At 48.5% G+C, this 1,760-nt stretch overlaps 1 protein-coding gene across 2 annotated transcripts in view; it reads right to left on the bottom strand.

Annotated features, from left to right (window-relative positions):
- The window catches only part of DNAJC11 (DnaJ (Hsp40) homolog, subfamily C, member 11), a 54,274-nt gene that overhangs the window by 5,810 nt on the left and 46,704 nt on the right, over positions 1-1,760 (bottom strand). For both annotated transcript variants that reach the window (XM_011981347.1, XM_011981356.1), the window contains one exon: positions 449-604. In XM_011981347.1, the coding sequence (XP_011836737.1) occupies positions 449-604 (156 nt within the window). The remainder of the gene's footprint in view (positions 1-448; positions 605-1,760) is intronic.

Raw genomic sequence — 1,760 nt, forward strand, 5'->3', positions numbered from 1 at the left:
GTAGCTGGGAGTACAGGCGCATGCATGCCACCACGCCCAGCTAAGTTTTCTATTTTTTAATAGAGACGGGGTTTCGCCATGTTGGCCAGACTGGTCCTGAATGCCTCACCTCGGGTAATCTACCTGCCTCAGCCTCCCAAAGTGCTCGGATTACAGGCGTGAGCCACCGTGCCCGGCCGAGGCCCAACACTTCTATAAACTCCAGTCCTTTCTAAGAGCAGGAATTACAAAGAAGACATAACAGCAGTCCAACTACTGACAATGATGAGAAATAGTTAACATTTACCAATCGTGGCCCAGACATCAGCCTAAGCGCTTTACATGCATTAATTAACTCAGGTTTTTCTCATCACTCGATGCAGTAGGCTGTGTTATCCCCTCCATTTTAAGGGTGAGGAAACTGAGGCACAGGGCTGGCTAGTGACATGCCCATGATGTGTCAACTCACTTCTCTTTCTGAGCCCTGAGGTATGGTTTGATGATCAGACGGTGCATGGCAAAGTAGACCACTAGAGGCCCCACGGTGGCATAGAACACGGCGCTGGGCAGCAGCTGGTCCGTCAAGTGAATAGGGAAGAAGTATGTCTGACTGGCCCTGTTAAGCCTGCGGAAAAATACAAAAAACAAAACACCCAAGATGAATCAGGTTTTCCAGGGAAGGGCAATGGGGTGTCAGCCACAGGAGAACTTGTGCTGCGTCCAGTTGCGAGTTAAAGGAGGCTGCAGTCTGCTCCTTTCACAGTCCACCGCCTTCTGCTGGCCTCCTGTTCCAAAGTCTGGCTGATGGATCTGACACTGTGACAGAAGAAAGATCCTAGTATCTGCTGACCTCCAGTCAAAGCAACAACAGGAACACTTCACAGGGTCAACGGCCCCTATAGGTGCATTCGGTCACAGGCTGGAGAGGACAGGAATGGGCTCCTCCAGATGGCACTGGAGAGTCACATCTCAGTCCTTAACTGAGGTTTCCAAAGAAGTTGGTGAAGACTTCAAAAGTTAGTCAGTTAAGGAGGTTCTGCTTCTAGTGGTGGCCGAGTAGCTCCTATTGGACCAATGTGTAAACTCTGGACCACATATAAAAAAAATTGGCCAGGCATGGTGACTCACGCCTGTAATCCCAGCACTTTGGGAGGCCGAGTTGGGCGAATCACCTGAGGTCAGGAGTTTTAGACCAGCCTGGCCAACATGGTGAAACGTCGTCTCTACCAAAAATGCAAAAATTAGCCGGGTGTGGTGGTACCTGTTTGTAGTCCCAGCTACTCGGGAGGCTGAGTGAGGCGGGAGAATCGCTTCAACCCAGGAGGCAGAGGTTGCAGTGAGCTGAGATTGTACCACTGCACTCCAGCCTGGGTGACAGAGCGAGACTCTGTCTCAAAAAAAAAACGAAAGAAAGAAATTATCCAGTATGAAGAATAAAGAAGAAAAGGATTGAGGACGCGTGGACACAATGTCAGAAACCCATGGAAGAGTGTGAAGTTTAATACATTGGTAATTAGAGTCCCAGTGACGAAAAGGAAATTTACAGATGCAAGAAGTTTAGGAAACCCCAAGCATGATAAATACAACAAAAGCCATATCTATGTACATCACAAACTGCTGAAAAGCCAAAAAAAGAAAAACTGTTGAGTAGCCACTGACAATACCTGACCATACCCTTCCAGAATAAAAGCAATTCCAGAATTGATAAAGAACACTCAAAACCTGGCCGGGTGTGGTGGCTCACGCCTGTAATCCTAGCATTTTGGGAGGCCGAGGCAGGC

This window comes from Mandrillus leucophaeus, unplaced genomic scaffold, assembly GCF_000951045.1.
Source record: "Mandrillus leucophaeus isolate KB7577 unplaced genomic scaffold, Mleu.le_1.0 Scaffold105, whole genome shotgun sequence".
Taxonomy (NCBI): domain Eukaryota; kingdom Metazoa; phylum Chordata; class Mammalia; order Primates; family Cercopithecidae; genus Mandrillus; species Mandrillus leucophaeus.